Source organism: Oncorhynchus nerka, linkage group LG2 (assembly GCF_034236695.1).
Source record: "Oncorhynchus nerka isolate Pitt River linkage group LG2, Oner_Uvic_2.0, whole genome shotgun sequence".
Classification (NCBI taxonomy): domain Eukaryota; kingdom Metazoa; phylum Chordata; class Actinopteri; order Salmoniformes; family Salmonidae; genus Oncorhynchus; species Oncorhynchus nerka.
Genome location: NC_088397.1, coordinates 13,807,052 through 13,829,468, shown reverse-complemented (window position 1 = coordinate 13,829,468; position 22,417 = coordinate 13,807,052). Strand labels below are relative to the sequence as shown.

The window sequence follows — 22,417 nt, the reverse complement described above, 5'->3', positions numbered from 1 at the left end:
TGATAGAGCTGTTACCATTCGTATAGAGTCTTAATAGCCTTACAGAACAAATCCCCAAAGCCACATTTCTCAAGGGAGTGGAAGAGGAACTGATGCTCAACTGTGTCAAATACTTTATAAAAATCTAAAAATAATATGAAGCTATCCTCAGTTATTAGGTCTGAGTAGTCAAGTACGTCTAATACTAGTCTGATATTGTTAGAAATATGTCTGTTCCTCATAAAGCCAGACTGCGTTTCACCAATGATTGCATCCATGACTTCTTTCATTCTTTTTTGCAAGTAGTCATTATTAAGTAGACAAAATGGACACCAGTTAGGGATGAGCAGAACGTATTTTTTAGGCTTTAGGTATCAGTGTTATTAAACCCTGACTCATTGTAGGAGGGAGAACATTGTTTTCAATACATCATATTTCCTTCTCCCTTAATTCAAATGATGGGTTGGTTGTTAAGCATCAAAAACCGACACGTACTCAGCTATGGGGCAAAAGAGATAGGGTTGGCATAGATTGTTGATAACATGTCAACTATATTTCTTCTCCAATGTTTATTGAAAACATAAATGAAGTTGTACAATGAGCACTTGTCTCTCAAATCCACCATTACAGTTGTTGGTTAGCTAGCTCAGTCAAAACATGATATAAAAACAAATACAACTAGCTGAAATGAGCCGCTTACGATTCCCCACATGGCATCGTGTCATTGTTGCTGTCTGGCTATTCAGAATCACAACACATGGCAGTTTCTTGTCATTGTTGCTGTCTGGCTATTCAGAATCACAACACATGGCAGTTTCTTGTCATTGTTGCTGTCTGGCTATTCAGAATCACAACACATGGCAGTTTCTTGTCATTGTTGCTGTCTGTCCATCCAGAATCACAACACATGGCCTTCTCCCCCATTGAAGCGTGTGCTTCGTTTTCCTGAAGTTCTCAGGTAACCCGTCTTTCAAGTAAAGAATAAATAGTAACAAAAAAATAACAACTATTTCATTTGCCATTTTATTCAAATAAAGTACAATTAAAAAGAAACCTAAAAAAAGACATTGGTTATTTTATTACATTGGAATAGATTCAGACTACCTCGCTGTGTGTGTCTGTCTCATCGATTCAGGTCCTGCTTTATAGTTCTCTGCAAGCTGGCAATGCTGGCATCCAGAGCGGCCAGCCCGTTCTGGAACTCCTGTTCGTCACGCGTGTCAAAGGTCGAGCTTGACCCTGCACTCCAATCAGAAGCAAAGGATCTGACCTCACATAAGGAGAGGCCAGTGGAGTCAAGCGAAGAGTTCCGCCCCTTGCCCGGTGATGCCATATCCATGTCCAGACGGCGCCGGTGACTCTGGGACAGGTCAGAGTGTCCAGCGCCATTAGAGCAGAGTCCGTTTGATTGGTGGAGATTAGATAATAGGCTTTTTAATTGAGGGAAACTCTCGAGGGCAACACTAAGGCTCTGAAGACCCTGTGGTCCTCCTCCTCTCTGTGAAATCACAGGAAGCGGTAACCCCTCAACAGGAAGTGGTGACCTCACAGTCTCTCTCAGTGGGGCGAAGGCCAAAGGTGGGGTGACTTTTCTTTCCAGAGCCACACACAGACCCACTTCCTGATCCGCAGACGCACACACACTCTGACCAGCTGGTGTACACACACTGAAGTCCTGCTGGTGTGTGTAGTTGCACTCAGGGCCTTTACAGGGCAGGGAGACAGAACCACACCCCTTCTGCTCCAACGACCACAGGTATTGGCTGACTGGGTGGTCTGACGGACCCTGCTGGTCCTGGTATTGGTCCAGAGCTCGTTTAGTGAGAGGGAGGCGGGACGTAGGGATGTCAGTCACAGCAGGAGACTCAGTGACAGGGACCTGTAGAGCTCTGAGAGAGACAGGTTGAGAGAGAAGGGTATAAAGAAAGAGCGGGAGGAAAATACAGAGAGAACGAGAAACAGACAGACGACAGGTCGAGAGAGAAAAATTGTCAGTAAAAAATAAAAAATCCAATACATTTTTAGGAACTCCACACACACACACACACACACACACACACACCTGAGGTGCTCCTGTAGTGTGTGGATCTCTGTCTCCCTCTTCTGGGTGTTGAGGACCAGTGCAGCATTCTCCTTCTGATACTCCTGCAGCCTGCGGTTACAGCCCTGCACCTCACCCAGAGCAGACTGCACGTCTACACACACACACAGACACACACACAGACACACTTATATACATTTATTAGATAATACACACAGATACCTCAGAGATCCTTTAATCTCAGCGTAATATGGATCAGTTTAAGGCCCTGATCTTCATGTATTTAGAAATAAAATAGAAAAGAAGCGGAGTACGTTCCCCCCTCATCTATTACCTTTACTGATACGACTGCACTCCGCCTCACTCTGCTGCAGCTGGCTCTGTGTGTCCACCAGGGCTTGCCGTAGCTCAGTGTTGCAGCGCTGCAGCTCTTGCAGGCTTGTGTGAGCATCGTGGAGCTCCGACTGCAGAGCCGACACTAAGAGACAGAGGAGGTTAGACAGGCGACACTAAGAGACAGAGGAGGTTAGACAGGCGACACTAAGAGACAGAGGAGGTTAGACAGGCGACACTAAGAGACAGAGGAGGTTAGACAGGCGACACTAAGAGACAGAGGAGGTTAGACAGCCGACACTAAGAGACAGAGGAGGTTAGACAGGCGACACTAAGAGACAGAGGAGGTTAGACAGGCGACACTAAGAGACAGAGGAGGTTAGACAGGCGACACTAAGAGACAGAGGAGGTTAGACAGCCGACACTAAGAGACAGAGGAGGTTAGACAGGCGACACTAAGAGACAGAGAGGAGGTTAGACAGGCGACACACTAAGAGACAGAGGAGGTTAGACAGGCGACACTAAGAGACAGAGGAGGTTAGACAGGCGACACTAAGAGACAGAGGAGGTTAGACAGGCGACACTAAGAGACAGAGGAGGTTAGACAGGCGACACTAAGAGACAGAGGAGGTTAGACAGGCGACACTAAGAGACAGATGAGGTTAGACAGCCGACACTAAGAGACAGAGGAGGTTAGACAGGCGACACTAAGAGACAGAGGAGGTTAGATACTCAGAGATACAGACACACGATAATAATCTCTCACTGATAGACAGTTGAAAGAGGGCCGGGCAGTTTATCTTACCGTCAGTGTCACAGTGGACATCTCTGGCCTCCCTCTCTGCTCGCTCTCTCTCCTGCAACTGCTGGTTCACTATCCTCAGACGCCTGAACACACACGTTCAAGTGATCAATCTTCTGTATGAAACACACACACACACACACACACCTGGGTGATGGTGCTGACCTGCGTAGCAGTGCGTTCTCACTGCGTAGAGGTTGCAGGACCAGAGCAATCTCAGCCTGGATGTTAGAGCTGCCCACCATGACAGGAAGTATAGACACTGTCTGCTCCAGCTCACACACCAGACGCTCTGCTACACTGTCTACAGATGAGGGGGAGGAGGGAGGGAAGAGAGGGAATGAGAGAGAGTGGCGGAGATTGAATTTGATTAACATTTGATTAAATAGTCATTTTGACTGATTGATGAGTTGACTGATTATTTTTGACAGGTTGGTTGGTTGATTGATTGATTACCTTGGCCAGCGAGCAGAGCCTTCAACTCTCCAAGGAGGTACTGAACAGTCATCACCTGACGAGCAGTTCCCTCTGGACTACAGCCCTTAGAGCCCAGCGCCAGCGGCATGCGTGTGTACGAGTGTGTGTGGTTGGGAGCCACACCTGGATGTGTGTGTTGTAAGTATGCCTGTACAGGCACTGGATCTATGTGTGTGTATGCCAGCTGGGTGTGTGTTTGTATGTTAAAGCAGGTCTGGGCGCTGGTGTCTCTCACTGGACACTCCTCTTCCTCCTCTCCAGCGTTACCCTCCATGTGGCCGCAAGCCTCCCTTGCTAAGGTCCCTCCATCCTGGGTAGAAACCAGCTGGCCCCCCCTGCCCAGGGATGGAGCATCTGGGGCAGACTGTGGTTGAGTGTTGGCAAGGGGGTGAGGTTGGGGGTGGGAATGAATTTCAGAGAAGAGTACTGGTGGTCCCTGACGAGAGGGAGAGCAGGAAGAAGAGATTGGATGTCCACTTTCTCCAGACACAGAGCTGTCAGAGGGCAGGGGGCAGACAGGGCTAGCCTCTCCACAGAGGGACCACCGAGGTGCAGGGTACAGGACCTGGAGCTTCCCTGGGCAGCCGAACCTCCAACCCCAGAGACGAAGCCTCCTGGCTGGGCTGCGGGGAGAGAGAGCACTGGGCCTGTGAGAGGGGCTGTGGGTAGAGACGTAGCTACAGCTCCAGGAGAAGCTAACGGAGCTGTGGAGGTAGAGCCCCCCAGGTGGACTGATGCCACCCCAATGATGGAGCCTCCAGGCTGGGCTAGAGGGACTGAGGGGCCTGGGGGGAGTGTGTTGTTAGGGGGGAGTCTTTGGGGACTCAGGGTGGGGGTGGAGGTGGTCAGGCGACAGTTAAACCGAGCATCTGACGCCGGCTCTGACGTTCCGGCCAAACTCTGAATATTGTTCCTCATCCCAGGATACGACAGGGATGACAGGATCGTCTTCTGCACGGGAGCTGGAGCAGAGAGAGTTATCCATTTTTGCACACCACGCACACACGCCAACACAGAGACACACACAGAGACACACACAGGTCCCACCTGTTTTTTTAGCAGTCTGAGTGACAGGTCTCTTTGTCTGCTTCCTCCTCTCTGTGTCTACCCTCTCCTTTCCCAGAGTGCACAGCGGTCGGGATTTGGCGTCTCGAGTCTTCCCTGCTCCCCTGACGGAGATTGGCTTGGCCTCTATCACACAATGCAAACACTTTGGTCAATAATTTCAACTAGACATGTAAAGGTTCTGTAGAAACAGAGTAAGTAGTTGACTGGTACCTGCCGTCTCTGCCTGGAGAATGACATTGAGCAGCGCAGCACACTGATCCAGACCCTGGTGAATGGTTGTCACCTTAGAGAGAGCACAGATACAAACCAACTTACCATATAATCACTGTTAGGTGATTATAACTCTTATTAATACATTACACAAATAGGCTTGTTATTAACGTTGCTACTGACTGTTTATGGATGTGTTATTACCTGGTCCTCTGAGTCTGTGGAGTAGAGGGAATAAGCCGGCTCAGTAGAAGTGACTAGTGGACGCCCTGCTCCCCTACAGAACAGAGTGACAGTGAATGGATATAATGACACTCTGCAACAGGGATGTGACTTATCAGTCCTGTGTGTTCTCTTACCTCGGGGGACAGACAAACTCAATATACTTTAAACTGACAAAATTAAATGATATTGGACCTACATCAAGTTTCTTGACTGTGCCCAGTTCACTAATAGGTTGATGTTTATTGTCATGACTCATTCCCTGGAGACAGAATGGAGCTTTTGCTGCTAGATGGGCCAGCTGATAAGTCCAAATCTGCTACATTGTACAAATTTATGAAACACAAATGTGCTTTTTGGTCTTAATTTAAGGTTAGGGTTAGGCATTAGGTTTAGTAGTGTGGTTAAGTTTAGGTTAAAACCAGATGTTTATGCCACTCTACAGAGCTGCCTCCAGGGCAAGATTCATGACAACAAATGCCAATCTGCTCGCTAATAATAACCGAAATGAAAGCTAGACAGTCAGAGAGCCTTGACAATTCCAAAAACGATGGACAGATGACTATTTTTTGCAAATTTTTGGCGGCGAGGAAATATTTCAGTGCGGTCCTCCAGACCTCGTTGAAGACCCCGGGGATAAACGACTTACCTCTTCTTTGAGCCCTGGCCCCTCCAACCAGTCAGTCTTCCAGAGGATATCACCTGTCAGTCAAAAACAGGGGCTGAATCTGAATACGCTCTAAAATGGTGTCCTTTCCCTGGGAGGCTAGGGGGAAAAGCTAGCTAGACAAATCGAAGGAAGAAAAACGATGGTAGCTAACCAATTCTTTCCAAGAGTAGCCCTAATCAACTATCTGCAAACTACACTAACTTTGAGTGCACAAAATGTCTGAAGCATATGAGGCTAATTACATTCATTATCAAAACGGCTAAGAACCAGTTCGCAGGCACATTGTGAATAGCTGAGATGTCTTACCTTGTGTCTAGCAAGCCCTTGCTTTGGCATAGCTGGCCAGTCAACTGCTGTCCAAATCGAAGGAAGAAAAACGATGGTAGCTAACCAATTCTTTCCAAGAGTAGCCCTAATCAACTATCTGCAAACTGCACTAACTTTGAGTGCACAAAATGTCTGAAGCATTTTCTGACTGACTATCTAGAGCGAAACTAGTTGATGTTGTCACGTTGAAGCTTTTGTCACAGTTATTATTAGCTTCATTTTTTACTGGCGCTAGCATAAACAGGAACCGGCGGGTTTTGTTTGAAACGGGAAGTAACGTCGTGACCAATGAAAACATCGCTGCCAAACATCCAATGAATGTTATTGGCGGATGTAAGCTGATGTCGTAATTTCCAGTTTATCGATTGAATGAAGCAAATGTCACTCAAATGTAGTCCCCCCCTCTCCTCCCTAAATGTTGGTCTGACGACGATGAATTCGGTGTCACCATGGAGACGACATGATACAATTTAACACCAACGATTGTTTTATTACCATTAGCATTTTTGTGTGTTTCCTGGGAATATGTGATAAAAACAATATATTGTGTTGTTGGATTAATGTAAATCTTACTATGGAAAGAAATGTTATGATATAAATATATGTTCAATGTTACCAGTGAGGGTCTTCCAGTGGTACACACACAGAGACACACAGTCTGACTGGATACAGTTTATTTACACAACGAGTGCAGGTTAAGAATTGAACATCAACATTGACAAACAGCAGGGTTGGGAGTGAGGGATAAAAGCAACAAGCAGGATTCCCTAGAAAATATATATACACAGTAGAAAAGTATTGTGCTGTTGTTGTTTTTTGCAGTTACATTTTTGAATGATTTTTTTATGAAATGGAGTGATCCCTCTCGAGTCTCCGTTAAAGTTGGTCCCATGAGCCAGGAAAGGTCATGGGTGGTGTAGTAGCCTAGGTGCCAGACTTTCTGCATTCAAGAACACTACATCCTTTACCTTCACCTTGACAAGATCACAACAAAGGAGTCAGTTGGCTATAAAGCAGAAACAGACTGGGACTTTTGGATGGTCAGGCAAGGATAAGACAGGGACCTTTATTTTAGGGTAGTATGGGGTATCAACTCCTGTCCTCGAGGGCCACAGTGTCTACTGGTTTTCATACTTCTCTTTTAATCAGAGACCGATTTCTACCTGTGTGTGTGCACTCTGCAGCCAATCATTATCAGTAACATTAAACGATCAATCAAGTGCCAGGGAGAAAGGAAAACCAGCAGGACTGAGGAACTGGAGGGCCTGAGCTTTGAAAAAACCCTGTTGGAGGTTAAAGGTATTAAAGGTAGTAAATAGTAAACATAGTCAATGTAGTGAACGTAGCGAGCGCTGTACACGTTTCACTGTCACACAGCAGCATACGGAGAAGAGGGAACCTTGTAGGAGTGAGCTTTTCGAACACTATTCTCAGTGTTCAATTCTGGCACCTTACAGCTGGATAGGAGTGGGTTAAGAACCCTTTGTGATGTCGTTATCAATTAGAATTGGTTGGAATGTTCAACAAGAAGAAACTCTTCAAACTTCTCCCCCTCCCTTCTCAATATCCTATGACAGCGATCATGTCATTTGCTGACATCATCACACAGCTTTAGAGACACATACTGTACACCACTAATACTAATTGGACAAAAAACAACTGTTTATTTTTGCTGTTCTGTTTTGCTTATCATGTCTGCTATTAACTGATAAACTGGAAATGCTATGTAGCTATTAAATGACCAGACTGTGTTGCTACTAAATGTCCAGTCACTGTCATCGCGTATCAAGTTCCTCCCTCTACCCGACCCCCTTCAACAGTCTTCGGGTTTAGAGGGCAGAAAGTCAAAGTGCATGGTGGGTTGCAGGTTGATTCCAGGGCTACAGTCCAGGGTTATGGGAGGGTTATAAACAGTTATAATCAGCGAAGAAGCTCCATAACATGTGAAAGTAACATAGAGGGGGTGGGGGCAGTGATGTCAGACCAGACAGGTGAGGTCACAGGTAATCTTGATGTCTGTCTTGCTATAGAGTTCAGAGTTCAGCTTCTCTCTGGTAGAGTCACTACTTCTGAGACCGGGTCAATCTCTCTCTCTCTCACCCCCTCCCTCTCCTCTCTCTCTCTAACTACCTCTCTTTTTCCCCACGCTTCTCTCCTCTCTCTATCTCATTGTTATTCCCCTTTATCTCTCCCACCTAGCTTTCCCTCACCCCTCTCCCTCCCCTCTACCCTGTATATCTCTCTCCAACAGTATCTCTCTATCTCTCTCTGAGAGTTTAGCAGTGTTATTCAGTGTGGGTGGGATCACAGAAGAAGCGAGAGCTGCGTTTGGCCGTCCTGGCAGTGAAAGGGACGGTCTTCAGCACTGCAGACAAAAAACAGCCAATCAAAACACAGCACTAAACTACAGTGTGTGTGTGTGAGTGTGCGTGGGCGTACCTGTAATGATGTCCTCTATAGCTCCATCTTTGCCCTCGTAGACATGTCTGCTGTCTTTACCGCCCTGTCGCCTCCTCAGCTCTGTGATCAGGGACTCCTGCTGCCGCTGCTTTGGACGGTTGGACGGGGACTGTGTGTGTGTGTGTGTGTGTGTGTGTGTGTGAGAGAGAGAGAGAGGTAGAAATAAAGTAGATGTGTGTTGGTGAATCAATGTATGTGTGAGGAGTAGAGAAGGAAAGATGGGGAGCGATAAAGAGAGGGAACGAGAAAACATCAGTCCTTCCATTCCACAGAACAGACACTGGATCTGTGAAGTCAAGGTGATACTGTCATATCCATGGCGACAGACCGGCAGGCCTGTCTCCATGGTAACGGGGCTGTACCTTAGGCGCCTCCTGCTCCTGTTGTAGCTCCTCCTGCTCCAGCTTCTCCATCAGCGCCTGCTCTTGCCTCCTCCTCTGCTCATTCTCCTCCTCCGCCAGCTAAACACACACACACACACACACACACACACATTAAGTTCAACTTTGACTCGCGTCTTTGTGTATACTGTAGCTACGCACGCACACAAACACACACATTCTGCTCACCCTGTAGGCTTTGATGAATCATACAAACACACATTCTGCTCACCCTGTAGGCTTTGATGAATCGTACAAACACACATTCTGCTCACCCTGTAGGCTTTGATGAATCGTACAAACACACATTCTGCTCACCCTGTAGGCTTTGATGAATCGTACAAACACACATTCTGCTCACCCTGTAGGCTTTGATGAATCGTACAAACACACATTCTGCTCACCCTGTAGGCTTTGATGAATCGTACAAACACACACATTCTGCTCACCCTGTAGGCTTTGATGAATCGTACAAACACAGGGAAGAAGACAGAGGGAGGCATGGTCTTAGAGCTCTCCCCAAAGTGCTTCACCGCATCGTCAAATGCATCCTGAGAACCATAACACAACCAGGATCATAAAACAGGACTATGAAGGACCATGGTCACCACGGTCATATAACACTTTGATGTATCTGAGGTACTTGTGTGTGTTCGTGAATGTGTGTGTGTGTGAATGTGTGTGTGTGTGAATGTGTGTTTTCTTGCCTGTGCGATGTGTGCGTCCTCCTGTAGTTTCTGCAGGCGAGTCTCGTGTTTGCTGATGAAGTCTTTGAGGAGTGGGTTGTGGCCGTGCATGCTGTACTCCCTCCACGACAGATCCATACCACGCTGACACTCCTTCACGTCACACACCACGTTCTCCAGGGACACTGACACACACACACACAATATAATAGGTTAGTTCCTTAATATCACACACCACGTTCTGCAGAGGAAGATAACTGTGACACACACCAAGACAAACAGACACACACTCACCTGCGGCAGCTTTCTCTACATAGTGCAGCTCATTGTAGAACAGAGCGACTCCGGGGTATTTCTCTCTCACCACGTTGGCTATGTAATGCAGCAGGGTCTGCTTTCTGTCGGTAGTCTTAGTCTCCAGCAGCTGGGAGGAACACACACATTACCTTCTGGTGTGTATTTGACATTCAAAAGTGTAAATCAAGCTTATTATGTGTGTGTTACGTATCACAACATATGTATATTAGGTAGTGTGTGTTAGAATCAGAAGGTTGGTATTAGATATAAGAAAGAGTGTGTAGGGTAGTGTGTATTAAAAATAGTGTGTTGGGTAATGTGTATTAGGTATAAGAAAGAGTGTGTTGGGTAGTGTGTACTGGGTATTAGAAAGAGTGTGTTGGGTAGTGTGTATTAGAAAGAGTGTGTTGGGTAATGTGTATTAGGTATAAGAAAGAGTGTGTTGGGTAGTGTGTACTGGGTATTAGAAAGAGTGTGTTGGGTAGTGTGTATTAGAAAGAGTGTGTTGGGTAGTGTGTATTAGATAATAGAAAGAGTGTGTTGGGTAGTGTGTATTAGGTCATAGAAAGAGTGTGTTGGGTAGTGTGTATTAGGTATAGAAAGAGTGTGTTGGGTAGTGTGTATTAGGTATAAGAAAGAGTGTGTTGGGTAATGTGTATTAGGTAATAGAAAGAGTGTGTTGAGTAGTGTGTACTGGGTATTAGAAAGAGTGTGTTGGGTAGTGTGTATTAGAAAGAGTGTGTTGGGTAGTGTGTATTGGGTAATAGAAAGAGTGTGTTGGGTAGTGTGTATTAGGTATTAGAAAGAGTGTGTTGGGTAGTGTGTATTAGAAAGAGTGTGTTGGGTAGTGTGTACTGGGTATTAGAAAGAGTGTGTTGGGTAGTGTGTATTAAGTAATAGAAAGCGTGTGTTTGGTCGTGTGTATTAGGTAATAGAAAGAGTGTGTTGGGTAGTGTCTACTGGGTATTAGAAAGAGTGTGTTGGGTAGTGTGTATTAGAAAGAGTGTGTTGGGTAGTGTGTATTGGGTATTAGAAAGAGTGTGTTGGGTCGTGTGTATTAGGTATTAAAAATAGTGTGTTGGGTCGTGTGTATTAGGTATAAGAAAGAGTGTGTTGGGTAGTGTGTACTGGGTATTAGAAAGAGTGTGTTGGGTAGTGTGTATTAGAAAGAGTGTGTTGGGTAGTGTGTATTGGGTAATAGAAAGAGTGTGTTGGGTAGTGTGTATTAGGTATTAGAAAGAGTGTGTTGGGTAGTGTGTATTAGAAAGAGTGTGTTGGGTAGTGTGTACTGGGTATTAGAAAGAGTGTGTTGGGTAGTGTGTATTAAGTAATAGAAAGCGTGTGTTTGGTCGTGTGTATTAGGTAATAGAAAGAGTGTGTTGGGTAGTGTCTACTGGGTATTAGAAAGAGTGTTGGGTAGTGTGTATTAGAAAGAGTGTGTTGGGTAGTGTGTATTGGGTATTAGAAAGAGTGTGTTGGGTCGTGTGTATTAGGTATTAAAAATAGTGTGTTGGGTCGTGTGTATTAGGTATAAGAAAGAGTGTGTTGGGTAGTGTGTACTGGGTATTAGAAAGAGTGTGTTGGGTAGTGTGTATTAGAAAGAGTGTGTTGGGTAATGTGTATTAGGTATAAGAAAGAGTGTGTACTGGGTAGTGTGTACTGGGTATTAGAAAGAGTGTGTTGGGTAGTGTGTATTAGAAAGAGTGTGTTGGGTAGTGTGTATTGGGTAATAGAAAGAGTGTGTTGGGTAGTGTGTATTAGGTCATAGAAAGAGTGTGTTGGGTAGTGTGTATTAGGTATAAGAAAGAGTGTGTTGGGTAGTGTGTATTAGGTATAAGAAAGAGTGTGTTGGGTAATGTGTATTAGGTAATAGAAAGAGTGTGTTGAGTAGTGTGTACTGGGTATTAGAAAGAGTGTGTTGGGTAGTGTGTATTAGAAAGAGTGTGTTGGGTAGTGTGTATTAGGTATTAGAAAGAGTGTGTTGGGTAGTGTGTATTAGAAAGAGTGTGTTGGGTAGTGTGTATTAAGTAATAGAAAGCGTGTGTTGGGTAGTGTGTATTAGAAAGAGTGTGTTGGGTAGTGTGTATTAGGTAATAGAAAGAGTGTGTTTGGTTGTGTGTATTAGGTAATAGAAAGAGTGTGTTGGGTAGTGTCTACTGGGTATTAGAAAGAGTGTGTTGGGTAGTGTGTATTAGAAAGAGTGTGTTGGGTAGTGTGTATTGGGTAATAGAAAGAGTGTGTTGGGTAGTGTGTATTAGGTATTAGAAAGAGTGTGTTGGGTAGTGTGTATTAGAAAGAGTGTGTTGGGTAGTGTGTACTGGGTATTAGAAAGAGTGTGTTGGGTAGTGTGTATTAAGTAATAGAAAGCGTGTGTTGGGTAGTGTGTATTAGAAAGAGTGTGTTTGGTCGTGTGTATTAGGTAATAGAAAGAGTGTGTTGGGTAGTGTCTACTGGGTATTAGAAAGAGTGTGTTGGGTAGTGTGTATTAGAAAGAGTGTGTTTGGTAGTGTGTATTAGAAAGAGTGTGTTGGGTAGTGTGTATTAGAAAGAGTGTGTTGGGTAGTGTGTATTAGAAAGAGTGTGTTGGGTAGTGTGTATTAGAAAGAGTGTGTTGGGTAGTGTGTATTAGGTATAAGAAAGAGAGTGTTGGGTAGTGTGTATTAGAAAGAGTGTGTTGGGTAATGTTTACTAGGTATTAGAAAGAGTGTGTTGGGTAGTGTGTATTAGAAAGAGTGTGTTGGGTAGTGTGTATTAGGTATTAGAAAGAGTGTGTTGTGTAGTGTGTATTAGGTAATAGAAAGAGTGTGTTGGGTAATGTGTATTAGGTCTTAGAAAGAGTGTGTTGGGTAGTGTGTATTAGAAAGGGAGTGTTGGGTAGTGTGTATTAGGTAATAGAAAGAGTGTGTTGGGTCGTGTGTATTAGGTATTAGAAAGAGTGTGTTGGGTAGTGTGTAATAGGTATTAGAAAGAGTGTGTTGGGTAGTGTGTATTAGGTCTTAGAAAGAGTGTGTTGGGTAGTGTGTATTAGAAAGAGTGTGTTGGGTAGTGTGTACTAGGTATTAGAAAGAGTGTGTTGGGTAGTGTGTATTAGGTATAAGAAATAGTGTGTTGTGTACTGTGTATTAGGTCTTAGAAAGAGTGTGTTGGGTCGTGTGTATTAGAAAGAGTGTGTTGGGTAGTGTGTAATAGGTATTAGAAAGAGTGTATTGGGTAGTGTGTATTAGGTATTAGAAAGAGTGTGTTGGGTAGTGTGTACTAGGTATTAGAAAGAGTGTGTTGGGTAGTGTGTATTAGAAAGAGTGTGTTGGATAGTGTGTACTAGGTATTGGAAAGAGTGTGTTGGGTAGTGTGTACTAGGTAATAGAAAGAGTGTGTTGGGTAGTGTGTATTAAGTAATAGAAAGAGTGTGTTGGGTAGTGTGTATTAGAAAAAGTGTGTTGGGTAGTGTGTACTAGGTAATAGAAAGAGTGTGTTGGGTAGTGCGTATTAAAAATAGTGTGTTGGGTAATGTGTATTAGGTAATAGAAAGAGTGTGTTGGGTAGTGTGTATTAAGTAATGGAAAGAGTGTGTTGGGTAGTGTGTATTAGAAAGAGTGTGTTGGATAGTGTGTACTAGGTATTAGAAAGAGTGTGTTGGGTCGTGTGTATTAGGTATTAGAAAGAGTGTGTTGGGTAGTGTGTACTCGGTATTAGAAAGAGTGTGTTGGGTAGTGTGTATTAGAAAGAGTGTGTTGGATAGTGTGTACTAGGTATTGGAAAGAGTGTGTTGGGTAGTGTGTACTAGGTATTAGAAAGAGTGTGTTGGGTAGTGTGTATTAGAAAGAGTGTGTTGGATAGTGTGTACTAGGTATTGGAAAGAGTGTGTTGGGTAGTGTGTATTAAGTAATAGAAAGAGTGTGTTGGGTAGTGTGTATTAGAAAGAGTGTGTTGGGTAATGTGTACTAGGTATTAGAAAGAGTGTGTTGGGTAGTGTGTACTAGGTATTAGAAAGAGTGTATTGGGTAGTGTGTAATAGGTATTAGAAAGAGTGTGTTGGGTCGTGTGTATTAGGTATTAGAAAGAGTGTGTTGGGTAGTGTGTACTCGGTATTAGAAAGAGTGTGTTGGGTAGTGTGTATTAGAAAGAGTGTGTTGGATAGTGTGTACTAGGTATTGGAAAGAGTGTGTTGGGTAGTGTGTACTAGGTATTAGAAAGAGTGTGTTGGGTAGTGTGTATTAGAAAGAGTGTGTTGGATAGTGTGTACTAGGTATTGGAAAGAGTGTGTTGGGTAGTGTGTATTAAGTAATAGAAAGAGTGTATTGGGTAGTGTGTATTAGAAAGAGTGTGTTGGGTAATGTGTACTAGGTATTAGAAAGAGTGTGTTGGGTAGTGTGTACTAGGTATTAGAAAGAGTGTGTTGGGTAGTGTGTATTGGGTAATAGAAAGAGTGTGTTGGGTAGTGTGTATTAGGTATTAGAAAGAGTGTGTTGGGTAGTGTGTATTAGAAAGAGTGTGTTGGGTAGTGTGTATTAGGTATTAGAAAGAGTGTGTTGGGTAGTGTGTACTCGGTATTAGAAAGAGTGTGTTGGGTCGTGTGTATTAGGTATTAGAAAGAGTGTGTTGGGTAGTGTGTACTCGGTATTAGAAAGAGTGTGTTGGGTAGTGTGTATTAGAAAGAGTGTGTTGGATAGTGTGTACTAGGTATTGGAAAGAGTGTGTTGGGTAGTGTGTACTAGGTATTAGAAAGAGTGTGTTGGGTAGTGTGTATTAGAAAGAGTGTGTTGGATAGTGTGTACTAGGTATTGGAAAGAGTGTGTTGGGTAGTGTGTATTAAGTAATAGAAAGAGTGTATTGGGTAGTGTGTATTAGAAAGAGTGTGTTGGGTAATGTGTACTAGGTATTAGAAAAGTGTGTTTGGGTAGTGTGTACTAGGTATTAGAAAGAGTGTGTTGGGTAGTGTGTATTGGGTAATAGAAAGAGTGTGTTGGGTAGTGTGTATTAGGTATTAGAAAGAGTGTGTTGGGTAGTGTGTATTAGAAAGAGTGTGTTGGGTAGTGTGTACTGGGTATTAGAAAGAGTGTGTTGGGTAGTGTGTATTAAGTAATAGAAAGCGTGTGTTGGGTAGTGTGTATTAGAAAGAGTGTGTTTGGTCGTGTGTATTAGGTAATAGAAAGAGTGTGTTGGGTAGTGTCTACTGGGTATTAGAAAGAGTGTGTTGGGTAGTGTGTATTAGAAAGAGTGTGTTTGGTAGTGTGTATTAGAAAGAGTGTGTTGGGTAGTGTGTATTAGAAAGAGTGTGTTGGGTAGTGTGTATTAGAAAGAGTGTGTTGGGTAGTGTGTATTAGAAAGAGTGTGTTGGGTAGTGTGTATTAGGTATAAGAAAGAGTGTGTTGGGTAGTGTGTATTAGAAAGAGTGTGTTGGGTAATGTTTACTAGGTATTAGAAAGAGTGTGTTGGGTAGTGTGTATTAGAAAGAGTGTGTTGGGTAGTGTGTATTAGGTATTAGAAAGAGTGTGTTGTGTAGTGTGTATTAGGTAATAGAAAGAGTGTGTTGGGTAATGTGTATTAGGTCTTAGAAAGAGTGTGTTGGGTAGTGTGTATTAGAAAGGAGTGTTGGGTAGTGTGTATTAGGTAATAGAAAGAGTGTGTTGGGTAGTGTGTATTAGGTATTAGAAAGAGTGTGTTGGGTAGTGTGTAATAGGTATTAGAAAGAGTGTGTTGGGTAGTGTGTATTAGGTCTTAGAAAGAGTGTGTTGGGTAGTGTGTATTAGAAAGAGTGTGTTGGGTAGTGTGTACTAGGTATTAGAAAGAGTGTGTTGGGTAGTGTGTATTAGGTATAAGAAATAGTGTGTTGTGTACTGTGTATTAGGTCTTAGAAAGAGTGTGTTGGGTCGTGTGTATTAGAAAGAGTGTGTTGGGTAGTGTGTAATAGGTATTAGAAAGAGTGTATTGGGTAGTGTGTATTAGGTATTAGAAAGAGTGTGTTGGGTAGTGTGTACTAGGTATTAGAAAGAGTGTGTTGGGTAGTGTGTATTAGAAAGAGTGTGTTGGATAGTGTGTACTAGGTATTGGAAAGAGTGTGTTGGGTAGTGTGTACTAGGTAATAGAAAGAGTGTGTTGGGTAGTGTGTATTAAGTAATAGAAAGAGTGTGTTGGGTAGTGTGTATTAGAAAAAGTGTGTTGGGTAGTGTGTACTAGGTAATAGAAAGAGTGTGTTGGGTAGTGCGTATTAAAAATAGTGTGTTGGGTAATGTGTATTAGGTAATAGAAAGAGTGTGTTGGGTAGTGTGTATTAAGTAATGGAAAGAGTGTGTTGGGTAGTGTGTATTAGAAAGAGTGTGTTGGATAGTGTGTACTAGGTATTAGAAAGAGTGTGTTGGGTCGTGTGTATTAGGTATTAGAAAGAGTGTGTTGGGTAGTGTGTGTACTGTAGGTATTAGAAAGAGTGTGTTGGGTAGTGTGTATTAGAAAGAGTGTGTTGGATAGTGTGTACTAGGTATTGGAAAGAGTGTGTTGGGTAGTGTGTACTAGGTATTAGAAAGAGTGTGTTGGGTAGTGTGTATTAGAAAGAGTGTGTTGGATAGTGTGTACTAGGTATTGGAAAGAGTGTGTTGGGTAGTGTGTATTAAGTAATAGAAAGAGTGTGTTGGGTAGTGTGTATTAGAAAGAGTGTGTTGGGTAATGTGTACTAGGTATTAGAAAGAGTGTGTTGGGTAGTGTGTACTAGGTATTAGAAAGAGTGTATTGGGTAGTGTGTAATAGGTATTAGAAAGAGTGTGTTGGGTCGTGTGTATTAGGTATTAGAAAGAGTGTGTTGGGTAGTGTGTACTCGGTATTAGAAAGAGTGTGTTGGGTAGTGTGTATTAGAAAGAGTGTGTTGGATAGTGTGTACTAGGTATTGGAAAGAGTGTGTTGGGTAGTGTGTACTAGGTATTAGAAAGAGTGTGTTGGGTAGTGTGTATTAGAAAGAGTGTGTTGGATAGTGTGTACTAGGTATTGGAAAGAGTGTGTTGGGTAGTGTGTATTAAGTAATAGAAAGAGTGTATTGGGTAGTGTGTATTAGAAAGAGTGTGTTGGGTAATGTGTACTAGGTATTAGAAAGAGTGTGTTGGGTAGTGTGTACTAGGTATTAGAAAAAGAGTGTGTTGTGTGTCGTGTGTATTAGGTATTAGAAAGAGTGTGTTGGGTAGTGTGTACTCGGTATTAGAAAGAGTGTGTTGGGTAGTGTGTATTAGAAAGAGTGTGTTGGATAGTGTGTACTAGGTATTGGAAAGAGTGTGTTGGGTAGTGTGTACTAGGTATTAGAAAGAGTGTGTTGGGTAGTGTGTATTAGAAAGAGTGTGTTGGATAGTGTGTACTAGGTATTGGAAAGAGTGTGTTGGGTAGTGTGTATTAAGTAATAGAAAGAGTGTGTTGGGTAGTGTGTATTAGAAAGAGTGTGTTGGGTAATGTGTACTAGGTATTAGAAAGAGTGTGTTGGGTAGTGTGTACTAGGTATTAGAAAGAGTGTATTGGGTAGTGTGTACTAGGTATTAGAAAGAGTGTGTTGGGTAGTGTGTATTAGAAAGAGTGTGTTGGATAGTGTGTACTAGGTATTGGAAAGAGTGTGTTGGGTAGTGTGTATTAAGTAATAGAAAGAGTGTGTTGGGTAGTGTGTATTAGAAAGAGTGTGTTGGGTAATGTGTACTAGGTATTAGAAAGAGTGTGTTGGGTAGTGTGTACTAGGTATTAGAAAGAGTGTATTGGGTAGTGTGTAATAGGTATTAGAAAGAGTGTGTTGGGTCGTGTGTATTAGGTATTAGAAAGAGTGTGTTGGGTAGTGTGTACTCGGTATTAGAAAGAGTGTGTTGGGTAGTGTGTATTAGAAAGAGTGTGTTGGATAGTGTGTACTAGGTATTGGAAAGAGTGTGTTGGGTAGTGTGTACTAGGTATTAGAAAGAGTGTGTTGGGTAGTGTGTATTAGAAAGAGTGTGTTGGATAGTGTGTACTAGGTATTGGAAAGAGTGTGTTGGGTAGTGTGTATTAAGTAATAGAAAGAGTGTGTTGGGTAGTGTGTATTAGAAAGAGTGTGTTGGGTAATGTGTACTAGGTATTAGAAAGAGTGTGTTGGGTAGTGTGTACTAGGTATTAGAAAGAGTGTATTGGGTAGTGTGTAATAGGTATTAGAAAGAGTGTGTTGGGTCGTGTGTATTAGGTATTAGAAAGAGTGTGTTGGGTAGTGTGTACTCGGTATTAGAAAGAGTGTGTTGGGTAGTGTGTATTAGAAAGAGTGTGTTGGATAGTGTGTACTAGGTATTGGAAAAGTGTGTTGGGTAGTGTGTACTAGGTATTAGAAAGAGTGTGTTGGGTAGTGTGTATTAGAAAGAGTGTGTTGGATAGTGTGTACTAGGTATTGGAAAGAGTGTGTTGGGTAGTGTGTATTAAGTAATAGAAAGAGTGTGTTGGGTAGTGTGTATTAGAAAGAGTGTGTTGGGTAATGTGTACTAGGTATTAGAAAGAGTGTGTTTGGTATTGTGTACTAGGTATTAGAAAGAGTGTATTGGGTAGTGTGTAATAGGTATTAGAAAGAGTGTGTTGGGTCGTGTGTATTAGGTATTAGAAAGAGTGTGTTGGGTAGTGTGTACTCGGTATTAGAAAGAGTGTGTTGGGTAGTGTGTATTAGAAAGAGTGTGTTGGATAGTGTGTACTAGGTATTGGAAAGAGTGTGTTGGGTAGTGTGTACTAGGTATTAGAAAGAGTGTGTTGGGTAGTGTGTATTAGAAAGAGTGTGTTGGATAGTGTGTACTAGGTATTGGAAAGAGTGTGTTGGGTAGTGTGTATTAAGTAATAGAAAGAGTGTGTTGGGTAGTGTGTATTAGAAAGAGTGTGTTGGGTAATGTGTACTAGGTATTAGAAAGAGTGTGTTGGGTAGTGTGTACTAGGTATTAGAAAGAGTGTATTGAGTGTGTTGGGTAGTGTGTAATAGGTATTAGAAAGAGTGTGTTGGGTCGTGTGTATTAGGTATTAGAAAGAGTGTGTTGGGTAGTGTGTACTCGGTATTAGAAAGAGTGTGTTGGGTAGTGTGTATTAGAAAGAGTGTGTTGGATAGTGTGTACTAGGTATTGGAAAGAGTGTGTTGGGTAGTGTGTACTAGGTATTAGAAAGAGTGTGTTGGGTAGTGTGTATTAGAAAGAGTGTGTTGGATAGTGTGTACTAGGTATTGGAAAGAGTGTGTTGGGTAGTGTGTATTAAGTAATAGAAAGAGTGTGTTGGGTAGTGTGTATTAGAAAGAGTGTGTTGGGTAATGTGTACTAGGTATTAGAAAGAGTGTGTTGGGTAGTGTGTACTAGGTATTAGAAAGAGTGTATTGGGTAGTGTGTAATAGGTATTAGAAAGAGTGTGTTGGGTCGTGTGTATTAGGTATTAGAAAGAGTGTGTTGGGTAGTGTGTACTCGGTATTAGAAAGAGTGTGTTGGGTAGTGTGTATTAGAAAGAGTGTGTTGGATAGTGTGTACTAGGTATTGGAAAGAGTGTGTTGGGTAGTGTGTACTAGGTATTAGAAAGAGTGTGTTGGGTAGTGTGTATTAGAAAGAGTGTGTTGGATAGTGTGTACTAGGTATTGGAAAGAGTGTGTTGGGTAGTGTGTATTAAGTAATAGAAAGAGTGTGTTGGGTAGTGTGTATTAGAAAGAGTGTGTTGGGTAGTGTGTACTAGGTATTAGAAAGAGTGTATTGGGTAGTGTGTAATAGGTATTAGAAAGAGTGTGTTGGGTCGTGTGTATTAGGTATTAGAAAGAGTGTGTTGGGTAGTGTGTACTCGGTATTAGAAAGAGTGTGTTGGGTAGTGTGTATTAGAAAGAGTGTGTTGGATAGTGTGTACTAGGTATTGGAAAGAGTGTGTTGGGTAGTGTGTACTAGGTATTAGAAAGAGTGTGTTGGGTAGTGTGTATTAGAAAGAGTGTGTTGGATAGTGTGTACTAGGTATTGGAAAGAGTGTGTTGGGTAGTGTGTATTAAGTAATAGAAAGAGTGTGTTGGGTAGTGTGTATTAGAAAGAGTGTGTTGGGTAATGTGTACTAGGTATTAGAAAGAGTGTGTTGGGTAGTGTGTACTAGGTATTAGAAAGAGTGTGTTGGGTAGTGTGTACTAGGTATTAGAAAGAGTGTGTTGGGTAGTGTGTATTAGAAAGAGTGTGTTGGATAGTGTGTACTAGGTATTGGAAAGAGTGTGTTGGGTAGTGTGTATTAAGTAATAGAAAGAGTGTGTTGGGTAGTGTGTATTAGAAAGAGTGTGTTGGGTAATGTGTACTAGGTATTAGAAAGAGTGTGTTGGGTAGTGTGTACTAGGTATTAGAAAGAGTGTATTGGGTAGTGTGTAATAGGTATTAGAAAGAGTGTGTTGGGTCGTGTGTATTAGGTATTAGAAAGAGTGTGTTGGGTAGTGTGTACTCGGTATTAGAAAGAGTGTGTTGGGTAGTGTGTATTAGAAAGAGTGTGTTGGATAGTCTGTACTAGGTATTGGAAAGAGTGTGTTGGGTAGTGTGTACTAGGTATTAGAAAGAGTGTGTTGGGTAGTGTGTATTAGAAAGAGTGTGTTGGATAGTGTGTACTAGGTATTGGAAAGAGTGTGTTGGGTAGTGTGTATTAAGTAATAGAAAGAGTGTGTTGGGTAGTGTGTATTAGAAAGAGTGTGTTGGGTAATGTGTACTAGGTATTAGAAAGAGTGTGTTGGGTAGTGTGTACTAGGTATTAGAAAGAGTGTATTGGGTAGTGTGTAATAGGTATTAGAAAGAGTGTGTTGGGTCGTGTGTATTAGGTATTAGAAAGAGTGTGTTGGGTAGTGTGTACTCGGTATTAGAAAGAGTGTGTTGGGTAGTGTGTATTAGAAAGAGTGTGTTGGATAGTGTGTACTAGGTATTGGAAAGAGTGTGTTGGGTAGTGTGTACTAGGCAGAAATAGTGTGTTGGGTAGTGTGTATTAGAAAGAGTGTGTTGGATAGTGTGTACTAGGTATTGGAAAGAGTGTGTTGGGTAGTGTGTATTAAGTAATAGAAAGAGTGTGTTGGGTAGTGTGTATTAGAAAGAGTGTGTTGGGTAATGTGTACTAGGTATTAGAAAGAGTGTGTTGGGTAGTGTGTACTAGGTATTAGAAAGAGTGTATTGGGTAGTGTGTAATAGGTATCAGAAAGAGTGTGTTGGGTCGTGTGTATTAGGTATTAGAAAGAGTGTGTTGGGTAGTGTGTACTCGGTATTAGAAAGAGTGTGTTGGGTAGTGTGTATTAGAAAGAGTGTGTTGGATAGTGTGTACTAGGTATTGGAAAGAGTGTGTTGGGTAGTGTGTACTAGGTATTAGAAAGAGTGTGTTGGGTAGTGCGTATTAAAAATAGTGTGTTGGGTAATGTGTATTAGAAAGAGTGTTGGGTAGTGTGTGTGTTTTACCAGGTCTAAACTCTGCAGCTTGAATCCGTACACCGCTCCTCTCTTACTGCTGTTCATATAGTTCCCCAGAGCCAGGATAATCTGAGAAACACACACACACACACACACAGTTACAACACTGATACTGAGACAGAGAGACAGAGAGAGTGATACAGACACAGAGAGACAAAGACAGAGACAGAGAGACAGAGACAGAGAGAGACAGACACAGAGAGACAGAGACAGAGATACAGACAGACAGACAGACAGACAGACAGACAGACAGACAGACAGACAGACAGACAGACCAAAAAGAGAGAGAGACAGAGATACCAAAAAGAGAGAGAGAGAGATAGTGAGAGAGAGACAAAGACAGAGACAGAGACAGAGACCAAAAAAAGAGAGAGACAGAAAGACTAAAAGAGAGAGACAGAGAGAGACAGAGACCAAAGAGAGAGAGACAGAGATAGAGAGAGACAGAGAGAGAGAGAGACAGAGAGAGAGACAGACAGACAGACAGATAGACCAAAAAGAGAGAGAGACAGAGAGACCAAAAAGAGAGAGAGAGAGATAGTGAGAGAGAGACAAAGACAGAGACAGAGACAGAGACCAAAAAAAGAGAGAGACAGAAAGACTAAAAGAGAGAGACAGAGAGAGACAGAGACCAAAGAGAGAGAGACAGAGATAGAGAGAGACAGAGAGAGAGAGAGACAGAGAGAGAGATAACACACTCACCTCTAGAATCTTCTTGAGTTTCTGGGAGGACTTGATGGACACAGAAGCAGCGATGATTGCGTGGAGTTGCTTTGGACAGAAACCAAACCAACAATCCAGTTATTATAGAATGTTATTATGTAATGTGTGTTATGAGTGGACCTGTAACAGTATGTGTGTTCAGACAGAGTATATCACTGTGTGTGTGTGTGTATGTGTGTGTGTGTGTGTGTGTGTGTGTGTGTGTGTGTGTGTGTGTGTGTGTGTGTGTGTGTAAACCAAGGAGAACAGTAAACCAAGGAGAACAGTAAACCAAGGAGAACAGTAAACCAAGGAGAATAGTAAACCAAGGAGAACAGTAAACCAAGGAGAATAGTAA

General features: G+C 42.6%; 2 protein-coding genes across 2 annotated transcripts in view; both read right to left on the bottom strand.

Annotated features, from left to right (window-relative positions):
- Positions 1–481: 481 nt before the first annotated feature.
- ccdc14 (coiled-coil domain containing 14) lies at positions 482–6,384 on the bottom strand. Its single transcript, XM_065023486.1, is given in 12 exon segments — positions 482–1,868; positions 2,042–2,174; positions 2,355–2,498; positions 3,159–3,241; positions 3,321–3,459; positions 3,612–4,116; positions 4,119–4,594; positions 4,680–4,823; positions 4,911–4,983; positions 5,115–5,187; positions 5,782–5,834; positions 6,109–6,384. Coding segments are annotated over 12 exon segments (2,619 nt in total). The 5' UTR covers positions 6,139–6,384; the 3' UTR covers positions 482–1,102.
- Positions 6,385–6,786: 402 nt separating this feature from the next.
- Positions 6,787–22,417, bottom strand: part of fmnl2b (formin-like 2b) — a 40,936-nt gene continuing 25,305 nt past the window's right edge. The window contains exons 20-27 of the mRNA XM_065023485.1: positions 22,060–22,128; positions 21,346–21,426; positions 9,950–10,079; positions 9,677–9,840; positions 9,419–9,520; positions 8,952–9,050; positions 8,569–8,698; positions 6,787–8,494 (exon numbers count right to left, since the gene is read on the bottom strand). Of these exons, the coding sequence (XP_064879557.1) occupies positions 8,415–8,494; positions 8,569–8,698; positions 8,952–9,050; positions 9,419–9,520; positions 9,677–9,840; positions 9,950–10,079; positions 21,346–21,426; positions 22,060–22,128 (855 nt within the window). The 3' untranslated portion in view covers positions 6,787–8,414. The remainder of the gene's footprint in view (positions 8,495–8,568; positions 8,699–8,951; positions 9,051–9,418; positions 9,521–9,676; positions 9,841–9,949; positions 10,080–21,345; positions 21,427–22,059; positions 22,129–22,417) is intronic.